Source organism: Theropithecus gelada, chromosome 4 (genome assembly GCF_003255815.1).
Source record: "Theropithecus gelada isolate Dixy chromosome 4, Tgel_1.0, whole genome shotgun sequence".
Lineage (NCBI taxonomy): Eukaryota > Metazoa > Chordata > Mammalia > Primates > Cercopithecidae > Theropithecus > Theropithecus gelada.
The window spans coordinates 153,747,675-153,771,719 of record NC_037671.1 but is presented as its reverse complement, the minus strand read 5'-3'; the positions used below and the strand labels follow the sequence as shown (position 1 = coordinate 153,771,719).

The following is a 24,045-nucleotide window of genomic DNA, read 5'->3' as shown; positions in this document are numbered from 1 at the left end:
ATGTTGCCTACACTGGTCTTGAACTTCTGGGCTCAAGCCATCCACCTGCCTTGGCCTCCCAAAGTGCTGGGATTACAGTAGTGAGCCAGGGCAACTGTCCCACATTGTTTTCAAGTCACTGCCACATGTTAGATGAAAACAAGTCTCAAAAAGTTTAGTCACAAAGAATTGAAAATATACTGACCATAGTGGAATTAGTGAAGAAAGGAATAACAACAAAAACAAAAAGATTAGAAAAACACTCAATAGTTCAGAAATTAAGCACTTCACTTATATATAACTCAGAGGCCACAGAAAAAATTACTATGAAAATTAGAATATATTTTAAAATAAATGATAATGAAAAATGCAATACATCAAACTTGTAGGAGGCAACTAAAGCCCTGTGTAGAGGCAAATTGTAGGCTTTAATAAATATATTAGAAGAAGAACTGAAATATTAATAACATAGGCATCCATTTCAAGAAGCTAAGAAAATGTAGTAAACTAAAATAAAAAATAACCGAAAGTAAAAACAAGACATAAGAACAGAATTCAATACAATAAAACAATTTCATGATAGAGAAAATCAATCAAACCAAAAGCTGGCTAATTGAAAAGACTAATGAAATTATGAAGACCTATTAAAGCTGTAAAGGAAACACAAAGGTTGCACAAACAATATCTGGAATGAAAAAAAGGACATCACTACAGATCACTGTAAATTAAAAGATGATAATATCACTAACAACTCATGTTGATATATTTGAAAAATTAGGGGAATGGATCAATTTCTTGAAAAACCCAACTCAACTAAACTGAAAATATAAGAAATGAAAACTCTAGTGAGTCCCACATTTATTATAGATATTGAATCTGTGACTAAAACCCATGCACAGAGAAAACTCCTAGATCAAATGGCTTCACTGGTGAATAGAAGTTAGAATACTGGTTACTAGTAGGGGAGGAGGCAAAAAAGCAACTGGAAAAGGCATGGGGGAAGTTTCTGGGTTGCTGGTTATCTTTGTCTCAGTAGTAGTAACTTGGGAAGGTTCATTTAGCAAAAATTCAATCGGACTTTTATTTGTCACCTTTTCTGTGTACATGCTTCACTTAGATACACACAGATCTGCTGAAAATGCATGTTTCATTAAAAGACCAACACTGCCAAACCAGACAAAACATCAAAACTTCACTATATGCTATTAATAAAACATATCTAAAATGGAAAGTTGCAGAAAGGTTGAAACTACTAAAAGAATTAAAAACTGTAAATAATAACAAGATTGATATAACTAAAATAATATCAATCAGAAAAGCTTTTAAGTAAAGAGCATACTAGTAATAAGTAAGGTTACTTCTTGATTAAAAATTTAAGTAATCTGGAGGATATAATAACAACAGAAGAGTAAAGAAGGTGTTACAAAAGAGTTTCAATGCACAAGTGACATTTTTTAAGCTTTCTCTATAGAAATATTAACGTCCATAAAGTACTAAAAATATATTGAGTAAAATACTGTTCTTAGGTGATATACAAAGTGAACCTGGTAGGTATCATTTAAATATCCAGTAATGAAAGTATTTTTGAGCTTTTGTTTTGTTATTTTCCATCTTTCCCATTACAACTCTAGCCCATTTATTCTCCATTCACCATTATTTTCAATGCAGAAGACCAAAAGTTATATTTTCTGAGTGTCAACTAAAGTGCAGCAGTGTGCTATGCTCTTTGCCTATATCACATCACTTTATCCTTATAATATCCCTCATAATAAGGAAGTGGGCCTATTGGCTCCATTTTACACATGACCAAATTGAAGAGCATAAAAGTAGAACAAGTTACCTAAGGTATATGTACTGACGCGTAAGTCATAGATAAAGAAATGGAATCTGGGCACAATTATACCTCCTCATTTCTCCTTAGTTTCGCTCCAGCATTTTTTGCCATATTTGTATTTTAGAGAGTTGGGTAATATTGGAAACATATCTTATCTATGAATCAAAACATACATGCTGTCTCACAATTCAAATATGTAGTCAATTTCTAGAAAAAAATCTTATATATAGGAACATATAAATACATACAGCTAATACATTAGTACATATAATTAATATAATTGTATATAATTATATGTTATACAATATTATTTATCATATTTTATTATATATAATTATATATTATACAATATATTATATATTTGCATATATTTTATTATATAATATAAATATACTTATTTACAATTATATTAGTTCTATGTACTAACACACTATTATTGTATAATTTTATATATATAATAAAAAATAAGAGATGAAACTTTACTCATACCCTCTCCCAGTCATTATCTTCCCTCTCCTTGTAACAATAACCGATATTCTAACTTCTATTCACCAGTGAAGCCATTTAACTCAAGAATTTTCTCTGTGCATGGGGTTTTCAGTCACAGATCCAAGATCTATAATAAATACAGTCTCTTCCTTATTTGTTTAATTCCTTACTTATAAATAAATAATTGATTTTAATTGTAAGTTTTTAATTCCTTATTTATAAATAAATAATATAATCGTATATTAGTTATCTATAATATAGATAACAAATATGATATACATAAGCATAATATGTAAGTAAAAATTTAAACCCTAAGAATAAAATTGGAAAATACACAGTATTCCACCAAAAGGATGAAATGTGGATGTTTTGTGTGTGGAAGTCATCAGACAGCTGTGAAAACTGCCCACATTCAATCTATTTTAGAGAGTCTTGTTCAGACTTTCCATAACAGAATTCATGTGGTTTCAACATTTTCACAGCTCTTTCCTCACAAATTTTTTAACAGATCTCCTCTCTATGTATTATTGTTCCTGTTGTTAAATAAACAATTGTCTAATTTATTCCATGACTTCAAGAAGCATTTTCTAGGGCAATCATCTTGACTCTGTTGGAAATAGGATCTGGGTCTCCAAAATGTTTACATTTTCATTATATTGCTAGAATTTAGTTTATCAACATTTTAGATCAAAATACATATCCTACATTTACACTCTTGTTTAAACAGCATCATTGTATGAACTTTTTTTCCCTTTCTTTTATACTAACTTTTTTTCCATAAGGAAAAAATAAAATGTCAAGCAAAAAACAAAAATGACAGTCCCAGACTTCTCTGTTACAAAAGAAGAGTTAGAATAATTAACATCTCTTTTCCCAAATAAAGCTGTAAGTGTGGTAAAGTCACATTGTGACAGATATGACTGAAATTTAGAATATGCTTAAAAGTAGAGTAAGAACATGCATAGGAACTGGAGGAAAATTTACTTCATGCTTTCTATAGACTGTTTCTGTTCCCCTAAAATTCATATGTTGAAATTCTAACCCCCAATGTGATGGTATTAGGTGATGGGGATTTGGGAGGTAATTAGGTCACGAGGACAGAGCCCCCAAGAATGGAATTAGTACCCTTGTAAATGAAACCCCAGAACGTTTATTTGCTCCTTCTGCCGTGTGAGGCTATAGCAGGAAGAAGGCCATCTATGAACCAGGAAGCAGACCCTCACCAGACATTGAATCTGCCAGTGCTTTGATCTTGGATGTCAAGCCTCCAGAACTATGAGAAATAAATTGCTGCTGACTTTGTTATAACAGCCCAAACAGACTAAAACAATGCCATTCAACCTTAAAGGAAATTTCATAAATTAGAAAAAAATGCAGTGTGGTTTATCATAAGAAGCACAATGAAATCACTTAATCCTTTAATTCTCAGATTCAATAAGATTCTTAAATTATGGATCGGTGGCTTGTACTGGTTATTCATTCAATCATTTATTAACAATACAAACGCATTGAATGCTTGCTGTATGTTGGGCACTATTCTAAGTGCTTAGAAAGCAATGATTACAACAACAAATATCTCCAGGCACATAAAAATTGCATTTAGAAAGATATTCAACATAAATAGTAAAATGTACATAGTAAGTTAAATGGTGATATATTTTATGGAGAAAAATAAAGGAGGAAAAGCAGTGTAGGAAGTGGACAGGCTGGGGGCTGCAATTTTAAATAGAGTTGTCAAGGGGGTCCTTGTTGAGAAGGTAACACTTGAATAAAAACCAAAAGGAGGTGAGGAAACAGGTTACATTGAAATTGCAGAAAATAATTCTAGACATAAGAAATATCAAGTGCAAAGACCCTGAGGCAAGTGTGAGTGTTCAAGACACAGCGGGACGACCAGCTGGGCAACTGAGGAGGAGAGATCAGATGAGGCTAGAGATGAAGAGAGGTGAGGAAAAGGTCCTTAAGGCCTTGTGGGGCATTGTGCTTTTTTCACTGAATGTGATGGAAAACCAGTAGAGACTTTTAATGGAAAGCGTTGTGTGATCTGCACTAATAAGATTTCCACTTTTAGTGGAAAGGGTTGTGTGATCTGTACTAATGAGATTGCTGTGACTGCTATGTTGAAAGCAGACCAAAGAGTAGACAAGTGGAAACCAATTAGGATGAACTCTTTCTTCAATATAGACACCAAAGCTGGCTGTCACATTTATTAATGATTTTAAAAGTCAGCACAAATTCATTTAGAGGGAAAATATATTTTCTAATTAACCACAGATTCTACTTTTGATACTGAACAATGATCTTAAATATATGTATACAAGTAAAGCAGATAAAAAACTGTGATTTTTTTTTTTTTTGAGACGGGGTCTCACACTGTGGGCCAGGCTGGAGCACTGTGGGATGATGATCTGGGCTCACTGCAAGCTCCGCCTCCTGAGTTCTCGCCATTCTCCTACCTCAGCCTCCTGAGTAGCTGGGACTACAGGCGCCTGCCACCTCGCCCGGCTAATTTTTTTGTATTTTTAGCAGAGACGGGGTCTCACCGTGTTAGCCAGGATGGTCTCAATCTCCTGACCTCGTGATCCGCCCACTTCGGCCTCCAAAGTGCTGGGATTACAGGCGTGAGCCACCACGCCGGGCCAAGAACTGTGATTTTAATTATATTCTGTTGTACTCAAACAAAGTATATCCAGGTAAGGTATACTCTACATTTTGAACATGTATATTATAATATCTTCTGTGTTACTTTTGTATTCACCAATTTAGCAGTGACCCAAATAGTACCAACAAAATAAATACAGTGATTTGAAGAGCAGCCATGTTGATTGTTTCCCTGGTTATCCAGAAGTGTTTCAGTTTAATGTAATCTCATTTGTCTATTTTTTATTGTGTTTCCTGTGCTTCTTGGTTTATATCTTTAAAAAAATCATTGCCCAGACCAATGTCATGGAACTTTTCCCCTGTGTTTTCTTTCAGTAGTTTTACAGGTTCAGTCTTCAATTCATTTAGAATTTGAATGGATTTTTTATATGGTGTGAGATAAGGGTCTACATTCATTCTTCTGCATGAGGACATCTACTGCTCCCAACACCTTTCATTGGATAGTTCAATCTCATTGTGTGTTCTTGGCACCTTTGTCAAAAATCAATTGACCCTAAATGCTTAGACCTATTTCAGAGCTCTTATTCTGTTCTGCTGGTCTATGTATCTGTTTTTATGTTAGCAGCATACTGTTTTGATTACTACAGCTTTGTATATATTTTAAAGTCAGATAATGTGATGCTTCCAGCTTTGTTCTTTTTGCTTAAGATTGCTTTGGCTATTCAGCACCTTTTGGGGTTCCATAAAATATTTAGGATTTATTTTTATTTTTGTGAAAAATGTCATTGGAATTTTGACAAGAATTGCACTGAATCTATGGATCACTTTGAGTAGTATGGACATTTTAATAATATTAGTTATTCCAATCTATGAACACAGGATGTTTTCCCATTTCTTTGTGTCTTCAGTTTCTTTCATTATTGTTTTACAGTTTTCAGTGTACTAGTCTTTCATTCCTGTATTAGTCTGTTTTTACACTGCTGATAAAGACATATCTGAGACTGAGCAATTTACAAAAGAAAGAGGTTTAATTGGACTTATAGTTCCCCGTGGCTGGGGAAGCCTCACAATCATGGTGGAAGGCAAGGAGAGTCCTGTCTTACATGGATAGCAGCAGGCAAAGAGAGAATGAGGAAGACACAAAAGTGGAAACCCCTGATAAAACCACCAGATCTCGTGAAACTTATTCACTACCACAAGAACAGCATGGGGGAAAACACCCCCATGATTCAACCATCTCCCACCAGGTTCCTCCCACAACATGTGGGAATTATTGGAGTACAATTCAAGATGAGATTTGGGTGGGGACACAGAGCCAAATCATAGAAATCGTTTTGGTTAAATTTATTAACAAGTTTTTTATTTTTCTTTTAGCTACCGTGAATGGGATTATTTTACTGATTTTTTTTTTAAAGATAGTTCCTTGTGAGTGTATGGAAATGTTGCTAATTTTTGTATGTTGATTTTGTATCCTGCTAATTTACAGAATTTATTAGTTCTAACAGTTATTTTAGTGGAGTCAGGGTTTTTTATATGTAAGATTATGTCATCTGCAAAAAGAGATACTTTACCTTTTTTTTTTTTCAATTTTGATGCCAATTTTATTTCTTTTCTTGCTTGATTTCTCTGGCTAGGTCTTCCAGTATTATGCCAAATAGAAGCGGTGAAAGTGGATATCCCTGTCTTATTCCTGATCTTAGAGAAAAATCGTTCAGCTTTCCATAATTGAGTATGATGTTAGCTGTGGATTTGTCATATACAGTCTTTATTATGTTGATGTACATTCTTTCTAATTTGTTGACAGCTTTTATCATTAAAGAATGTTGAATTTTGTCAAATGCTTTTTCTGTATCTATTGAGATGATCACATGATTTTTGCCCCTCATTCTACTAATGTAAGATATCACATTTATAGATTTGCAAAGGTTAAATCATGGCATCCCTGGGATTAATCCCACTTGATCACAGTGAATGATCCTTTTAATGTGCTGTTCAATTTGGTTTGTTAGTATTTTGTTGAGGAGTTTTGCATCTATGTTCATCAAAAATATTGATCTGTAATGTTCTTTTCTTGTAGTGTCTTTGGCTTTGGTATCTAATGGCTGGCCTCATAGAATAAGTTTGGAAGTAGTCCCTCATCTTCAGTTATTTGGAGGATTTTGAGAAGGATTGGTATTAGTTCCTTAAATGTTTGGTAGAATTCAGCAGTAAAACCATCAGGTTCTGGACTTTTCTTTGATGGGGTATTTCTTATTACCGATTCAAACTCGTTACTCTTGGTCTGCTCATATTATCTATTTCTTCATGATTCAGTGTTGGTAGGCTATGTGTCTAGGAATTTGTCCATTTTTTTCTAGGTTATCCAGTTTGTTGGCATATAACTGTTGAGAGTAGTCACTTATGATCCTTCGTATTTCTGAAGTATCAATAGTAATGTCTCCTCTTTCAATTCTGATCTTATTTGAGTTTCTCTCGTTTTTTTCTTAGTAAGTTTAGCTAAAGTTTTGTCAATTTTGCTTATCTTTTCCAAAACCCAAGTGACAGTTTTGCTAATCTCTTCCATTGTTTCCCTAGTCTCTATTTCATTTATCTCTACCCAGACCTTTATTATTTCCTTCTTTCTGCTACTTCTAGGCCTAGTTTGTTCCTTTTTTTTTTTTTTTTTTTCTTTTTGGTTCTCTTAGGTTGTTAATTTTAGATCTTTCTTCTTTTTGATGTGGGTATTTATTACTATAGACTTTCTTCTTAGAACTGCTTTTGCTTCTTCTCATCAGTGTTAGTGTGTCCATTCTCATTTGTCTCAAGTTATTTTTAAATTTCTCTTTTAATTTTTTCTTAATCCATTGGTTGTTTAGGAGTATGTTGCTTAATTTCCATGTAATTATGAATTTTCCAAAATTCCCTCCTTGTACAACACATCCTTTAATCAGTAATCAGGAATCAGTAAGAAGAGCATGAAGAAATAATTTGATATGAAAGAATAATGACCTTCCTTCAAGACTGAAAATTGGACCACCTTTAATATGTTTAAATGATGGTTAAAACTTGAATATATAAAGTATCACCATGAATTTTATGTTTTATTATTGCAGAAATGTTTAACCTTTACATTAATGATTCTAGGCTTTAGAAAAAAAATCATTTTATACTATTCACATGGATTCTAAAAGTATAGTAATATTTTCATAGAAATACTAGTTTATCCTCCTCCTAAAACATAACTTCCAGTTAAAACTGTTAACCCATCTCACCAAATTTTTCTCTGCAAGGTCAGTGAATAAAATATTTAGGTTAAGAATATGTGGCGTGTGATCTCTGTAGTTGTAAGATAATCTTGTTTGATAAATGCATTCTTAGTTTTGAGGGATACACCAGGAAGAGAAGTGAATTGTTTATTGAGAAGAAGACTCCTAGTTAAGACATGAGCTTAACTAATTAATGGCATTCCTGGATTAGCTAGGAGTGAGTATGACCACAATATATGTTGGAAAAGTCTACTGAAAAGCTGCCCATCTGTTTTACCCCACCTGCCAATCAGTTTTCTTCTGAAACAAATCAAAGGGCACGATGGAGATAATGGCCAGATTTTAAAAGAAATAAACAAAATCAGACATAATGACATATTCTGGTGAAATCTGGTAGGAAAAATACTAAAATAGAATGTTTTGGACATCTTATTAACATTTGAGTACCTATTACTGTCTCTTTTAAATTGTTGTATTTTTTGTTCATGATTATATTGCATTTTTATATACACATCACTGGAACAGTTAAGCTTTTCTTTAAGTTCATGCTGACTCTAGGTCCTTTTAATAGCTGTAATTGTGAGATGGAATTTAGTTGCTATATTGCCATTATCATGATTTTAATTTTCTTGCCAAGATATTGTAATATTTATTCTGCTAATCTAGAAGTTGAGGCACAGCATGATTAAATCACTTGCTCAAAATATGCTACGAGTAAATAGAATTGAGAAAAGTTAATAATCCCTTAGTAATACGTATCTAAGAACAATCTACTTATAAAATAAGTAGCTACTTTCTTCCAAACACATTGCTATTTTTTCTAGTGCTTATCTTGAATGTTAAAATGTAAAAAAAAAAAAAAAAAAAGCCCACTGTAATCTATGGTGATTTAATCAAATAAATGCAATAGTTTCTGTTATGTTTCAGATACTAATTTATAAAAATGTGTCACAGAGGAGCCAAGCATTTATCAACAACAACACTGGCACTTGTTGAAATTTATACACCTCAAAATAAGAAGAAAAGCTAATAAATGGTCAAGCCTCTTGCTGAATCAATGACAAACAAACATTTAGTGATATTTACCTATTCATTATAACTTTACTGCCCTTTACTCCCAGTTGGATAATAGTTCATCTTATCTTGAATAACCTATTAATCCTTCATGCTGCAGGTAGAAAAGACAGAAGCTTTGCCATTTTAGAGGCACACTAGAGTATACTAGAAAATCAGAGTTCTAGTCCCCTGCTTTATAACAAAACAGGTTGTTGGCTATATTATCCCATAGAAACCAGGAGAAGATAGTGCAATATTTCTTGAACCTGAACTATATTTGGAGCACTTGAAAATATATAATAAAAATTATCCTGAGCTCCCTAGGATTATGTCTTCAGATTCCCCTTAGAAAAGACTAGTATACTTTGGGTCTGGATCCAGACTATTCATGTTGTCCCAGCCCTGCCCATAATAAGCTTTAGAAAGAAGGCCAAGTCACTGAACTTTTCTAAAGCACAGTGTTCTTCAACTATGCAATAGGAATATTAATATTAGCTGGCTTATTCAGGATTATTGTGTGGAGTTACATAATAAGAATGTCCACATTTTCTCTGTTGCCAATGCAGTACAATATACCATCCGTAGCTGAATAAGTATTATAAACATGTCTCACAGCTTGTTATGCCAAAGCCTGGGGCCAAATGAGAAGTCTGAAGCTCTTTCTTGTCTGAGAAGCTCCATCACGAAACCTGATTACAAAAACTGTTTAACTTTTCACATCATTAAATAACTGACTAAATTAAAATCTTGAGTCAAGTAGAAATAAGGGTTTATTACATTTTATAGATTACTTGAATTCCCCTTCTTTTACACACACAGTAGGTTTATTTTCAGGAAATAGAAAGCTGGAATAAATAAGGATATGGATGGACACCATCCTGGAATATGGGAGAATTTGAACACATATCCTCTGTACCAATTCCACTTGGTGAATGTCAGACTTTGGAGTCCAGTAGACCTGGGTTATATACAGATTTCTGGCACTTTGTTATGATGAATGAAGCATAAAATATGTCTTGCCATATTTACTCATCTTACTTCCATTAAACTAAATGGGAGGAAGAGAAAACAGAAAGACAAATCCACATAATTTTTAAGATACTGTGTGGGAATGGATGAGTGAGTATGCAAAGCAAATTTAGGAAAATATCAATGACATCACTGAAAAATAGGCTTTCAGGTAAACTCTTTTACTTGCTGAATTGATAAAAATAGGCAAGTTAGATAGAAATGATTTAGTAAAAACTTGTGGTTGCACCATCCAGTTGTAAATTAGGAGGGGAAAAATGCTGCCATGTTTGATAACAGGTAAATAATATTGCTGTTGAGCTCAAAGAGTAGTATAAGTGATTTGTGCAAATTATATTAAAAATTGACTCCATTGTTCTATGTGCAATCTAAAAGAATAAATGGAAAGTAAACCAGAACAATAAAACATCACTATTTATTGATTGCCTGTCCCAGGAGATGACCTGAGTCAATGCACAGCAGACTCACTCTTGATTGGGAGACTAGACTTTTAATGATCACATGAAGGGGGAGAACTCCTGTGACCAATAAAGAATCAAGTTGTCTTTATCAGGAGTGGTATGCAGTCCATTTTAAGGCTAAGATCTCCAGGGGATTCATGCACAGGATTAATTTTCCTAAAGCATGATAGATCAGTGTGGTCGCTTACCTTGCCATTCTCTGATAGTGTTCTGAGACTTCCTGAGAAATATTATTAACTCAGGACTGACATTAAGCTGCTGTATACTAGTGAGGGTAGAAATAAGTCCATGCCAGTTGGTGATTTAAGCTGCAGCACTGAGCCCCTGCTGCCACCAGATCCTCATATCCCGAAGAGTCCCATATGGGTGGAAGGCAGGTCTACCGTGTGACCCGCCAGTTTGTTTGCTCCAGCCAGCTTTTTGTGGCTCTTGAATATATGCAGCCCTCACCAAAATGAACCTAGACACTGGAGGAGGGAGACTGTACTCATGCTGGTGGCAAATGGCCTTCATTAGGAAAATGTCTTGTGCTGATCTAGCCCACTGGCTGGGGCTTCCCCACACAGACAACTTATAAAAACCATGACCTTTACAGTGTATGGTGTCTGTCATTAACTATCCTGACCATCACCCCTGCACATTATTTAGGAATACAAATAGGATGGAATGTGGCATTTGTCCACTTTCCATCCTAATTGCAAGCCTAAATAATTTGAGGTGCTGGTGATTCCTGATTAATAACTTCAGCCTGACCTGAATATTGTGAAGAGAAGGAAGAAAGAAATTAAGCATAGAAGGCACCCAGGCCTATGCAAGACAAACTAGAACAACTTCCGGCATCAATTTTGTATAACTACAAGACTTGTTACCTCATTTAGTCACCCAAGTTTAATTTGAAATCAACTGTCACAGCTTTCTCAACTCTCAGTAATGAGAGGCAATTTGCTCAAGAGCCTTGTTATCCAAGAACCTTCAAGTGCACACACCATCAGCACAGTGGGAGCACTGTATTATTTTAAAAGTTAAAAATGATACTATTATATTTTTGTTATGTAAAATTTTATTGATCCATATTTTCATCATTAAGTCCAGCTAGCTAAAACAGAGTCAGCTCCTAATTCAATTCTAAGCTCTTCACATGCTTCCATTTGAGTTGTGCTTTAGAATTAAATGCCAAATACCTTTAAATAACAATATGCCATATGAATAGGACCCTTTGTTCATCTTATCAAGAAAACAATAGAGAGTGAGAAGAAAAAGTATGCCTTCACTCACAAACCACTAACTGAATAAACAGCAAATGTAAAATGCAGTTTCAAAAGTGGAAATGACAAAAAAAGAGGAACTATACCTGCTGTAAATCCAGTGTAATTGTCACGTAATGGTATTCGATTCCATTCTTAATACTGGGACTCTGCCACCAAGTGTTCTTTCCATCAATAGCATTTGTAATCGGGTGTCTCTCTATTGAGTTAGCAGCATCATGTGAAAGGAGGAAGAAAAGATCATATAACTAATTTATAGCTTTTTCTTTAAAGTAAAAAAAAATAATAAAACTGTTAAGACAATCATCATGTGAATATCAAACATGAAAATAATACAAAAAGAGAGTAATTCAGATTTTCAAAAGAATTTCTTCAATGACAGCTGTCTCATAGCACCATACAAGGTAGCAGGAAATGTTTAAATGCTTAGGCTGCACGGGAATGAGCTGGTCAGCACTCTGGCCGTCAACCAGAATGCGCAACTTTAAAGGTAACTACAGAAGTTAAGTGTAAAGATATAATATTAAAATCTAATTGACCTGTCAATCATTCAAAAAAGCAACAACTAACTCTTGAGACAGCTCTAGTATGCCATCAACTTTGTTAACAGAAACATAAAATCCTGACTTGTGGTTGAAAGATACTTGAACACTTGCCCTTCTGACACATTCATTATTATCAAGACTTGAGGAGTCCAATATGTATCTGGTTTTAATATAAAACGCTGTTAAATTCATTCTATGAGATATTGAGGCTCAGAAACCAATACCCGAAAATATAGCATCCTGGTATGCTGATTATTTTAAATTAAAGGCCCTTGGAGACCAGCAAATGCCGAAATAAGTTTTACTCTGATACTCCTTTATCTACTTACAGTCTGATCTTACCAAGAAGAAAAGTTTCCTCTGGCCCTTTTGCTAAGTTTTCATTAATTTAACTCATTTCACATGAAGAGGGACTGAAGTTTGTCAACACACCTGAACAAACTTTTGTAACAAACCACTGTCTGCTCTGTGGGCCCAACAGACTTTGTCCCAGGCCGTTGTATGTTCTTGAATTCCCCTACAAATCATTTGCTATTTGCCAAATTGCCATATTTTCCCCATCTCCCCTCCCTTGTGAAGAAGGGTATATCTACGTCTATGCCCCCATGGGGTTATTGGGTACTCATCCTCCTGTGATTATTCCCATGCTATGCATTTTAAAACACACTTTGTATGCCTTTCACCTACCAAGCTAACTTTTTTCAGTTGATTTTTCAGCAAACCTTCAGAGGGCAAAAGGGAAGTTCTCCCTTGGCCCTTACAGAAGCTTTTTACAGCCAGTCTTTAACTTGCCAATTTTCTACTGCTATTTAATAATATGAACGATAACTCAAACCTCCCATCTGGCATTTGTCTATCGCCATCATCACTAACTCTAGTGGAGGAATCTTCACAATAATGGCAAGGAAGGAGACAATGGCATATGAAACTCCATCCTACCAAAAAACCACAGATCTTCCCTTACTTTCACTCCAGACATATGAGAACAGGACCAATTGTGAAAATCAAAAGGGATATCAGAAAAAGAAAATAGCCCCGTCTCTATTAAGAAATACAAAAAACTAGCCGGGCGAGGTGGCGGGCGCCTGTAGTCCCAGCTACTCGGGAGGCTGAGGCAGGAGAATGGCGTGAACCCGGGAGGCGGAGCTTGCAGTGAGCTGAGATCCGCCACTGCACTCCAGCCTGGGCGACAGAGCGAGACTCCGCCTCAAAAAAAAAAAAAAAAAAAAAAAAAAAAAAAAAAAAAAGGAAAGAAAAGAAAAGAAAAGAAAAGAAAGAAAAAGAAAATAGGAGGCGTGGCAACCCCACAGACCTGTGATCTTTGCTGTAGCTCCCTTCCTTCTTAAAATTACCCTCAAAGCTCAGTTTCTCATCTCCTCCCGTTTTAGCTCCCATGTCTCACAACAGCAGCCACTACTCCTGGGTTGCCAAGCACTCATTGCATTTTGGTTCCCAGTCGTTGGTTCTTGTCTAAAATCTTTGCTTCTCATTTTCCAAGTAATATAAGGTCTTTTTCTTTCTCCCTCTCTAAACAGGCCTTGCTCACGTGTGGATGAAGATGGCAGGAGTGGAGGTTGTTGGTGATCCTGTTTCTATTCCCAAGGCTACAGTAAGGGCACTTAAGTTCCTCACATCTCACTGGAAAGTCAGCACATTTGCCCATAGAAATGTAAACAAAGTGGAGGTGAGCTTCCCTGTGCTCCTGTGTTTATTATAGATTAAGGATGCTTTGGGGTGTCAGTCTTGAGAATTTCATAAAACTAATTATCTGGGAAGATGTTTCAAATGAGTGGCTTATGAATGACCTTTTAGATTAGAACACAATCCTTTTTAAATTGGAAGGAATATCTCACATAATGAACAAATCACATCGCTATGAGGAACAAACATGGACTCTCAATTTTCCTACCAAATATTGCAATCTAGCCATGTATTCTAATAATAATGGTGATGAAAGAGAGGGGGACCATGAGGTGCTGGCACACGGGTAGCTAGATATTCCTCCTGGCTCCACCACTTAGTACATAATTGACCACAGAAAAATCACTTCAACAATATGTGTCATCTCTGATCTAGGAATAACAAAATTCTGCTCACAGCAGTGGTTTCCAGACTCATAATTTTCAGGAAAAAAAAATGTGAAGTTAAAAATAAATGTGTGACAGATTTGTGAAATTGATATAGGAGTTCTAGCTTTTAGTTTTTCCAAGTAATAATAACCTCCAATATACTTCTATCATTTAATAAAGCATCATTGTTATGTCATGAAACAAAGGGCATTTAAAAACCATCAACAGTTTTTAAAAACCATAAGATCAAAATGGAGGACAATTATTTAAATTGTATCCTTTCTATTTTTATGAAAAATGTGGAAAGTTGTTCTCATTTTCTTACTTTGCCATGGACCAGTGAAAACATCTTGGATGTGAACCCTTTATTCACAGAATTATGGATGAACAGTATAACTATGAACATTCTAACCATTATTATGCATATACATAAAATAAATGATATATCTGTTCAAAATGTACACTGTTCTAAATCTTAATAAGAGACAAGTTGCACTTGGTAAAACATTTGAAAAAACAATAAAAATAAAGCAAAACTGAGTCCTCAATGCAATAGGAATCTGATAGAAACTAAAATCATTTTTAAAAGAAAAATTTTATTAAAAGCTGAATATTGGCCAGGTGCAGTGCCTCACGCCTGTAATCCCAGCACTTTGGGAGGCTGAGGTGGGCAGGTCACCTGAGGTCAGGAGTTCAAGACCAGCCTGGTCAACACAGTGAAATCCCATCTTTAAGAAAAAAAAAATTAGCACAGGCGTGGTGGCAGGCACCTGTATTCCCAGCTACTTGGGAGGCTGAAACAGGAAAATCACTTGAACCCGGGAGGTAGAGATTGTAGTGAGCCGAGATCACGCCATTGCACTCCAGCCTGGGTGACAGAGTGAGACTCCACTTAAAAATAAAAAAGCTAAATATTCACTAAATTTGGCATTTTCAGATTTGTGAAGATTTGTATTATATATTAGTTTATAACTGATATATAATAAACTGCCATAATATTTACTGAAAACATACAGGCTATGTTTTGAGCTATTTATGGTATGATAGTCCTATTCCAGATATGGATATTCATATTGCAAATCTTAATATGACTGTACAGGACAGGGCAAAAATATTCCACTGTTATTGGTAAATTTTTAAATTCAACTTAACAGCTGGCTGGACTTTGTTTTCCACTAAATCATCATGTTAGCAGTCCACAGAGATGAGGCTTCCTGTCTCATTAATGAAAAGCAAAATTTCTGAATATATTTAAATGTTAGCATTAGTTAAATTGTTCTTTTGAAGCTAGGGAAGATGTCAGGTCTCTATGATGACAGCAAATACCAGAAGCATAACTAAATACCAAACAAATGACCCTGGTGACATAAGGGGGTGCTGAAATTGGCATATTGGGAATCCAAGCCATAAATGAAATATTGTTGGCACTGCCTCTGAAGAAAAATAAATATCACAGAAAACATTTCCCAAACATCCGCCTAAATCTTTTTTACAGATTGTGGGTTTAATACGTGATAGAAAAACACACATGTACAACCCCATTTCTAAATCAAATTCATGGCTCTTAGGTAATTGTGAGAGAAGTTGTCTAATTGGAAATTTTGATATCTGCCACCTCAGGTCAAATTGATAAGAGAATTAGTCACAAAAAGGAGGACTGGGAGATGAATCAACAATTAACCATAATCCCTATTATGAAAGTTTAATCATAATTAATTTGCAAATACTGATGAATTGTTGGCATAGTTCCCTTATTTAAAAGGAGATAGAAATGTATAACATCCTCAACAAGGATAAATATGCAAGCCAATCCAAGGGCTAACTGCATCTGAAAACTGGATAGGGAATCATTGATGAGGTAAACCTTTCAAACTGCTAGTTTTTAATTGGGAAGCAAACTCTATTAACAGTCAGAAAGTTCAAGGTTCGTTTTCTTTGCAGGGTAATTCACTGCGGACCTTCCATATTTATTCTCAGAGTTCACTGAATTTGTGGAATTTTATCACCTGTTGATCCAACTTTTACTAACATATTCATGCAGTTGATTGCTAGATTTTTATTCTTGTGGGGTTTTATTCTTTCTAAATTTCTAGTACTAAAGCATAATCTGGAAATGTGGAATGAATCTGGTCATTTAAAAATAATCATGCAGGTCGGGCATGGTGGCTCACGCCTGTAATCCCAGTATTTTGGGAGGCCAAGGCAGGCAGATCACGTGAGGTCGGGAATTCAAGACCAGCCTGGCCAACATGGTGAAACCCCATCTCTACTAAAAATACAAAAAAATTAGCCAGATGCGGTGGCACATGCCTGTAGTCCCAGCTACTCAGGAGGCTGAGGCTTGAGAATCACTTGAACCTAGGAGGCGGAGGTTGCAGTGAGCTGAGATCACACCACTGTACTCTGGCCTGGGCAACAGAGTGCGACTCTATCTCAAATAATAATAATAATAATAATAAAAAACAATAATAATGTAAAGTAAATCCAGACTGTGACGGGTTTAAAAAACACTACAGGTAAATAAAAATGGGAAAATACAAATCATAACTTATATACATCTTGCTTTACTGAAATCATTTATTCATTTTTGGTTTCAGTGTGAAAACATGGATAGTATTGGCTGAATATATATATCTTCCATGAGATAAAAGATACTCTGAATGTAGAACTTTCAAGAGGGTGAGAGACAGAATAGCTCTTGGACTCAATTTGACAAATGCATCTCATCCATTTTTCCAACCAAGAATAAAAATAATTGAGTGGAGAACCCAATTATTTTCTACCCCAATCTTTGTATCATTCCTCCATCCCATTTTTATGATTGGATACATTTTCTTATTTCTTGCCTTTCTGGTGTAAATATTATATACACATATGTATATATTATTATATATACATAATATTTATACTTATATATGTACATATACTATTTATATAAATTTATTTAATATAATTATATAAGTATATTATATAACATATCATATATTTCATGTCGAATTAAATATTTAATAAATACATAAGTATATTTATATACCTGCGTACATATACACACACTTATGGTTTTACATATTTTATCTCTCTAATCCTCCCTGTCTGCACAGCCCATCCTAGACACACATCTACACACTCGCACCTCCTCCCCACAACTCCGTTCATGCCCCTGGGCTTTCTCACATTCTCCACGAAATTTTCAAGGCCACCAGTCCCTGAACCAATGGTGGTTTCCCTCCATCAGACTTTACGTCTTGCCTAATGAACCTGAAACTAATAATCCATCAATTCATTTACTTTCTGGCCTTTTCTTCAATTTTCTTGCCATCTTCTCCTTCCATTCTACTTTCCCTGTATTGCTCCAAGAGTATCAGTCCACACGTTCGATTCTTTATTTTACTCCATATGGAATTGCCACTTTATTCCGATTATGGCTCAGTGATCTCCTCCTATTCCCCTGAGAGGCTCATAATCTAAATGTTTGCTTCTTTCCTCAGCAGGTAACCCAGATTTACATCTTAATGAAGAAATCAAGATCATCAAATAAGAAATTTCTCCCAATACCTTCTGCTGTGTGCTGCTATTCATTCTTCCTTCTTTCTGATTTGGTGAGGTAAAAGTATGTATCTTACAATATAAGGTTTTTGACCATTCTTAAGGACCCATATGTTTTTACTTCTAGAGAGACATCATCCCCACCACTACTTGGTCTTCAACTTCCCTGCCCTTCCTCCTAAGCATCTAAACCAGCTCAAATGTCTGTTATCTCTGAAAACCTTTGCAACTCCACAACCTCCTCTGTCTTTCATTCTCTTTCACATCAAGGATACTTGAGAGAATATTTCTATATTCCTCTCTTCTTCATCATTCATTTATTACCTCTTAAGCGTGCCTCTTGCCACCATAGATCTGCTGAGTACTTTAGAAAGGTGATCAATGGATGACCATGTTGTCAAAAGCAAGGGAAACCTATTTCATGCTTTTCTTACTCAATTATCTTGGAAGCATTTAAAACTGTTACTTTTTCTTCATGAAAATTCTTTCCTTCATCACATACCTAATGCCTCATTTTCCTGATTTTTTTCCTTGAAATCTGTTTCCCTTTATTGCCTTCCTTGACTCCATTTACCTGAACTCCCTTGGCTTTTACATAAAAGCAAAGGGCTCTGACATAGGTCCTTTCCTCTGACATTCTATACAAGAGCTAGCAAACACATGGGTATACAATGATACTCCCCACTCCTACACACATACCATAACAACTTACATCCCAGAACTTCACCAGAGTCGGCCGGGCACAGTGGCTCATGCCTATAATCCCAGCACTTTGGGAGGCCGAGGCAGGTGGATCAACTGAGGTCCGGAGTTCGGGACCAGCCTAACCAACATGGAGAAACCTCATCTCTACTAAAAATACAAAATTAGCCAGGCATGATGGCGCATGCCTGTAATCCCAGCTTCTGAGGAGGCTGAGGCAGGAGAATCTCTTGAACCTGGGAGCCGGAGGTTGCGGTGAGCCGAGGTCGTGCTATTGCACTCCAGCCTGGGCAACAAGAGCAAAACTCCATCTCAAAATAAAACAAAACCAAAAAGAAGGAAATGAATCAGAATCATTAATAGGAAAGATTTCTGGTGGTTGCCTTCTTTGGTGTCTTAACATGTTTTCTAATATTCTGTGATATATATGACCACTAATTTTAATCACATGTCTCAATTGCTCAAATATAGTAATGTTTTCTGCATTCCTAAATTATATAAAGAGGGAACTATGCATGCCTCTCTTTAACCAGCTCCAAGAAAAAAGGCACAATGCCTTTCACTTTTCTTTTTGGGATAAAAAATGTAAATTGGGATAAAAAGCTCTCATACGTTTTGTAATTAAAAAAAAAAGAGCAATGAAACTACTTTGTGTGATACTCTCATGGTAGATATATATCTTTTTTTTTTTTTTTTTTTTGAGACGGAGTCTTGCTGTATCACCCAAGCTGGAGTGCAGTGGCCGGACCTCAGCTCACTGCAAGCTCCGCCTCCCGGCTTCACGCCATTCTCCTGCCTCAGCCTCCGGAGTAGCTGGGACTACAGGCGCCCGCCACCTCGCCCGGCTAGTTTTTTTGTATTTTTTTTTTTTTTTTTTTGAGACGGAGTCTTGCTCTGTCACCCAGGCTGGAGTGCAGTGGCACGATCTCAGCTCACTGCAAGCTCCTCCTCCCGGGTTTACGCCATTCTCCTGCCTCAGTTTCTCGAGTAGCTGGGACTACAGGCGCCCGCCACCTCGCCCGGCTAGTTTTTTGTATTTTTTAGTAGAGACGGGGTTTCACCGTGTTAGCCAGGATGGCCTCGATCTCCTGACCTCGTGATCCGCCCGTCTCGGCCTCCTAAAGTGCTTTTTTGTATTTTTAGTAGAGACGGGGTTTCACCGTGTTAGCCAGGATGGTCTCAATCTCCTGACCTCATGATCCGCCCGTCTCGGCCTCCCAAAGTGCTAGGATTACAGGCTTGAGCCACCGCGCCCGGCCGGTAGATATATATCATTATAAGTTTGTCCAAACCCATAAAATGTAGAACACCAAGAGTAAACCCTAATGCAGTCTATGAACTTGGTGATGCTGTTGTCAATGTAGGTTCATGGACTGTAACAAATGTAGCACTCTGGAGGGGGATATTGGTAATGAAGAAGTCCACACATGTGTTGGGGCACGGGATATATAGGGAATTTCTGTACTTTTAATTTTGATGTGAATCTCTAACTGCTCTAAAAATAAGGTCTATGAAAAAAGATAGAGAAGAGGCCGGGTGCGGTGGCTCACGCCTGTAATCCTAGCACTTTGGGATGCTGAGGTGGGCAGATCACGAGGTCAGGAGATCGAGACCATCCTGGCTAACATGGTGAAACCCTGTCTTTACTAAAAATGCCAAAAAAAAAAAAAAAAAAAAAAATTAGCCAGGTGTGATGGTGGGCGCCTGTAGTCCTAGCTGCTGGGGAGGCTGAGGCAGGAGAATGGCGTGAACCCGGGAACCCGGGAGGTGGAGCTTGCAGTGAGCCGAGGTAGTGCCACTGCACTCCAGCCTGGGTGACAGAGGGAGACTCCGTCTCAAAAAAAAAAAAAAAAAAAAAAGAAGAAGAAATACTGAGCAAATTTTAAAATAATATAACTGTGAAGCTTTACTCACATCATAGTTCACCTCACTTGGCATTAAGTATTCACTTTATTAACCTCCTTTCTCTCTCTCTCTCTTCCTAAATATATATATATATATATCTCTACCTTTTTATATATTATATATAAAATAATATTAACAAAAAATATATCTATTGGGATGCTGAGGTGGGTGGATCACTTGAGGTCAGGAGTTTAAGACCAGCCTGGCCAACATGGCAAAACCCCATCTCTACTTAAAATACAAAAAAATAGCCAGGCATGGTGTCACGTGCCTGTAATCCCAGCTACTCAGGAGGCTGAGGCGGAGAATCGCTTGAACCCAGGAGGTGCCGGTTGCAGTGACCTGAGATCGCACCACTGCACTCCAGCCTGGGTCACAGAGTGAGACTCTGCCTCAAAAACAAAATAATATATCTGTTTATTAAAAATAATATAAATAAAAATAATATAAATAAGATACATATTTACTTTTATGTAGATTACATATAAGTATATAGCCACCTTCTATGTTATTTTATGCATATTATATATTTTTATATATATATACACACACACATACACACACACACACAGAGAGAGAGGTAAGGGAGGAGAAGAGAAGAAGGCATGTCCGAAAGACAGATACAGATAGAGATATATAGATATAAAGATCTCTTAACCAGGAATCTTTAGATGACCTTAGCATCTACATGGAGCATTCATGTTCCTTTATCACCAGATTTACTTTTGTTTTGCCTCTATTTCCCCTCTAGGTCCTCTGAATCAGGGGTTATGTGTAATTTAACATTATGCTCCAATACAATGCATTGCTAATAGGAGGCGTTCAAAGGCCTGTTGAATAAATACATCAATAAGTCTGAGGTATCATTGTGGTTCATAGAGGCTGGAAAGAGGGCTTCGCATGGTGCTTCTCCCTAAATCACTTCTCCTGTGACGTTAAATGCCTTCATAATCCGGCTCCAGCCTTCTGCTCTAGTCTCATCTCTACTCTCTGCCCTTTGGCACTTTCAGTTCTAGTCTACTACTTGTAGCTCCCTGAGTAACTAGGATTTTCTGTCTAATTCTGATTTCTCTTCCTGGCATGACTTCTCCTCTTCCCCTCCCTCACCTCTTTACCTGTTTATCTCATACCCTTGTTCATCTCATGTCCTTGGTTATCAGCTTGGATATCACTCCTTCTAGCAAGCCTTTACTTACACCAAGACTGACTTTGTGGCCATCCTCTTTATTCTGCAGAACCCCGTGCTCATTCTTTCCTTTGTACTTACCACACTATATATCAGTAGCTCAAAGACCATACCCTACCTTATTCCTCCTGGATCTCAGGTATAATACCTGGCACATAAGTTACCAATGAATGACGATAGCCTGAGTTAATAACCACGTCCTCAGAAACCACTCTGGTATCTGGAGTTAGTAAACCCAATGACTGCCCCAGGCCTTCAGCTGGCGAATCATCTCCAATCACCGTACTTAGTACATAGAAGGAAGTCTGATAATGTTTGCTGAATGACAGAGAGGGGCCAGGAAGAAGCTCTTAGTGGAAAAAAGAATTCTAGGAATTCTTAGGATTACAAACCCTTGAATTTAATGCAACTTGGCCTCAACATCTCACAATTATAGGTCCTACCCACTGCCACACAAATACACACTAAAATACATACGGTTTGGATTGCTGCTGTTTTGATTGCAGATTCGACACTGCGGATTCCTCACAGGCTGCCCAGGGACATGTTCCACCAATTTGCAGTACATTTCAGGTCCCTTTTCTCCACATGTTGCATTGGTTGTGATAAGAGCATTAGACGCAAGATTCAGGACAGCAGGGAATAAACCTGAAAAAGACGGACAAATGAAGGTGTGTAGACCAGAAACAAAGTTATGATTTTGATGCATTTTAAAAGCAATTGAGATAAAATATTTTTCAGAGCATTAAAGTAACTCAATGTGAGATAATTAATGATAAATACCTGACAATTCAGTATACTACATAAATACTATGTGTTATCAAAAGAATATTATTTTTCTTTCTGGGTCTTAAGTATGGATTTTAAGGCTCTTTTTAATTTTTCATCTCTATTATTTAGCTAGAAAGAAGGTCCTGTCTCTAGGACACATTCTAAAAAACAAATCTTCTGTTGAAGTTATTGGTAAAAGATCTCACTAAATCTTCCATCTTCCATTTAATATATTTTATATCTAGTATTAAGACATAATTGCATGCTAATGTTTCTTCACAACTATGCAAATATTTTTTATGGTCATTTCATGCTCCAATTATCCTTTGGTGTAAATAATTATTAAAACTTCTTTATCCCCCAGACTAGAGAAGATAGAGAATGCTTATTTTGGAAAACCATTTTTTACTGCTTTCCATGCTATCCAGCAATATTATAAAGCAGTATATTGCCAGAAACAAGCCATTACAGTAGTCCATGATCATACACCAGTAATTATGTCTTAGATATAATAGAAGTTTTTGACTTTCATAGATACAATCTCAGAGGTCCATCTAAGTGTAGGGCTGGGGAGATTTTTTTATTCCCTCTGAGAACCAAATTCAGTCTCTTTTCTTCCTGTAACTTAATGTCAATTGTGCTTCATACATGTCTAGCATTTGCATATTATAGACCCTTTTTCAATAACAGTATAGCAAAGTCACTCATCAAAAGCCACTCTTTAACTGAAAAATCTGTTCTTGGAGAAGGTACATTTGAGATTACAGATAATTTGACTCTATTTATGGAGAAAACATGCTGACCATCTAGGTTGTTTCAGCTCTATATATGTGCCAAGTAGGTCAATACCAATTCAACTTCTGATAGAAAGTCATTCCTTGCTGGGCGCGGTGACTCACGCCTGTAATCCCAGCACTTTGGGAGGCTGAGGTGGATGGATCTTGAGGTCAGGAGTTCAAGACCAGCCTGGCCAACATGGTGAAACCCTGTCTCTACTAAAAGTACAAAAATTAGCAGGGCATGGTGGTGGGCGCCTGTAATCCCAGCTACTCAGAAAGTTGAGGCAGGAGAATTGCTTGAGCCCCGGAGAAGGAGGTTGCAGTGAGCTGAGATCACATCACTGCACTCCAGACTGGGAGAGAGAGGAAGACTCTGTCAAGAAAAACAGAAAGAGAGAGAGAGAGAAAGAAGGGAGGAAAGAAGGGAAGGAAGGGAAGGAAGGGAAGGAAGGGAAGGAAGGGAAGGAAGGGAAGGAAGGGAGGAAGGGAGGAAGGGAGGAAGGGAGGAAGGGAGGAAGGGAGGAAGGAAGGAAGGAAAGGAAGGAAGGAAGGAAGGAAGGAAGGAAGGAAGGAAGGAAGGAAG

General features: G+C 36.5%; 1 protein-coding gene across 1 annotated transcript in view; it reads right to left on the bottom strand.

Annotated features, from left to right (window-relative positions):
* Window positions 1–24,045, bottom strand: part of LAMA2 (laminin subunit alpha 2) — a 601,080-nt gene that overhangs the window by 422,086 nt on the left and 154,949 nt on the right. Inside the window, 2 exon segments of the mRNA XM_025382237.1 lie at window positions 12,046–12,158; window positions 22,390–22,560. Of these exon segments, the coding sequence (XP_025238022.1) occupies window positions 12,046–12,158; window positions 22,390–22,560 (284 nt within the window).